This window comes from Apaloderma vittatum, unplaced genomic scaffold, assembly GCF_000703405.1.
Source record: "Apaloderma vittatum isolate BGI_N311 unplaced genomic scaffold, ASM70340v1 scaffold26965, whole genome shotgun sequence".
In the NCBI taxonomy this organism is placed as follows: domain Eukaryota; kingdom Metazoa; phylum Chordata; class Aves; order Trogoniformes; family Trogonidae; genus Apaloderma; species Apaloderma vittatum.
Window position 1 is genome coordinate 3,926 of NW_009715827.1, and position 2,000 is coordinate 5,925.

General features: G+C 58.5%; 1 protein-coding gene across 1 annotated transcript in view; it reads left to right on the plus strand.

Annotated features, from left to right (window-relative positions):
• CCDC33 (coiled-coil domain containing 33) overlaps window positions 1-2,000 on the plus strand; it is a 6,171-nt gene that overhangs the window by 2,120 nt on the left and 2,051 nt on the right. The window contains exons 2-4 of the mRNA XM_009869312.1: window positions 508-590; window positions 872-905; window positions 1,902-2,000. Of these exons, the coding sequence (XP_009867614.1) occupies window positions 508-590; window positions 872-905; window positions 1,902-2,000 (216 nt within the window). The remainder of the gene's footprint in view (window positions 1-507; window positions 591-871; window positions 906-1,901) is intronic.

A 2,000-nucleotide genomic window follows, 5' to 3' on the forward strand; every position in this document is an offset into this window, starting at 1 on the left:
GGGAAGATGGGCCCCCCAGGAGTGAGGACAGTGCTGTTCTACAGACCCTTCTCCTCCACTGTGAGTGCTCGGGGGGTGGGCAGGGATCGGGGTGTCACCCTGTGGCTGGTGTCACCAAGGGGAGCTAAGGACCGCAAGGTCCCTGCTCCGAGGACAGCACCCATTTGGGGTTGGTTTTGGTCGTAGCCGAGTTTCCTCTGGAGGGTGCATGGCTCAAAGGTCCAGGCATGAGGTGTTGCCAAAGCCAGGCATTCTGAAGCGTCCCCAGCCTCAGGAGAAGGTCTGCCCGCCCTGCGGCCACGCCACGTTGCAACCAAGCCCCAAAGGGAGATCCCTGAGGCATCGCAGCCAGCCATGCCAGAGGTTTTGAGGGGAGGGCTGGGTCCTGACCCCCAAAGGAATGATGGCAACAGGTGGAAGCCAGGCTGTGGGGAAGGGGCTGAAGGAGCTTGCTGCTCTCAGAGGGCTTTCCTCATCCTTACCCTCTGCTCTGATGTCTCCTGCCAGCTCCACCAAGATGATGTGTCCCTGCCGGCAGTTGACGCCGTGGCCAGCATCTTGCCCAGAAAGCAGCCATCGGAGGAGCAGAGGTATGGCCACACCAATTTTTCGGCTCCTTCTTTGCCACTTCTTCTTGGGGTGGTTTTCTCCTTTCTCTATCCTCCTCATGTTTTCTCCAGCTGCTTCTCCTCCTGCCCCATTGCTGCCCATCTTCCTCCTCATCTCCTCCGTGCTCCCACCCATCCTGCATCCCCAGCCCCACCAGTCTCATCCCCCGTCCAGCACCCCAAACAGGCCCTTGTTTCCTATGGAGGGTTCCTCCTCCCATCCTCAGCAAGTCAAGGGTGTCCCCCCAATCTCTGCTCCTCAGGTCCCAGGAGATCATCGAGGACCATCAGGAGATGGTGAGTGCTGGGGAGACGGGAGGACTGGAGGGCAGCAGAGGGACAGCAGTGTCCCTGAGGTGGGTCCTGGCTCCCGTGAGGACCAAGGATACTGTTAGTGAATGAAAGTAGAGGGGGTAGACCCTGAGTTTGGCTGGAGGGGCTTTATCTTGGGCATGAAGAGCTCACAGACAGATGCAGAGGAAGGAGCCAAGCCTCTGGCTGCACCTACCCCCCCTTTCGCTCCCTTCCCCAAGGCTGCATGATGCTGCTGCACCCCCTCTACACTCTCCCTCCCCTGCTGCGGGCCGCTGGCCAAGGCCAGCCCCAAGGTTGGCAGCGAGGGGCCAAGGGGAGCTGGAGGCAGGCGGTTCCCTCTGGCCAAGGTCCTCACTGCCAGGACCCTTTTGGATCCTCCCGGCCTGGCAAGGAGGGGTTCTAGAGGGTCAGCCTGAGAAGGTACAAACCCTCAGGGAATTATTTCCCCTCAGCTACCCCAGGTGCTAAAAAATGCCCCCCTACTCCTCTGTATAAAACATTCATCCTTCCATTCTTCCTGCAAAGTCCCATAAAAGCTCAGATGCTGAGGTTGACCCACAACTCCAACACTGCTCCACCCCACGGAGAGTTGCTTTTCCCCTAAGAGGGGGAGGGGAAGAGTTGGGAAAATGAGGCAGAAGGAGAGGTGGGTGGGTGGAGAGGAGAAGGTGTGGATAGACAGGAGAGAAGGTTGGATGGTTGGGGAAGAGAAGAATGCATAGGTGGAGATGGATAGATGGATGGATGGAGGGAGGGAGGGATGGATGGATGGATGGATGGTGAAGAGAAGGATGAGTATGTGGCTGGATGGGAAAGAGAAGGGTAGATAGTTGCAAGAGGAAGGGAAAAAAATGCATGTTTCTTAGCTCCTCCATGATAGGTCTGACCCTCAAGACAAATATCCTCAGCTGAGCTCCTGGTGCTGGCGAAAGCCCCGGCTGGCAGCGGGGTGCCAGAAGCTCTGCTCTGGGCTGGCAGGAGGTGAGTGGCTATCGCCTGGCGATGCAGCGGATGGCTGGGGACCTCCTGTCCCTGCGCCAGCAGGTCACCAGCCTGGAGATGGAGAATGGGCACCTG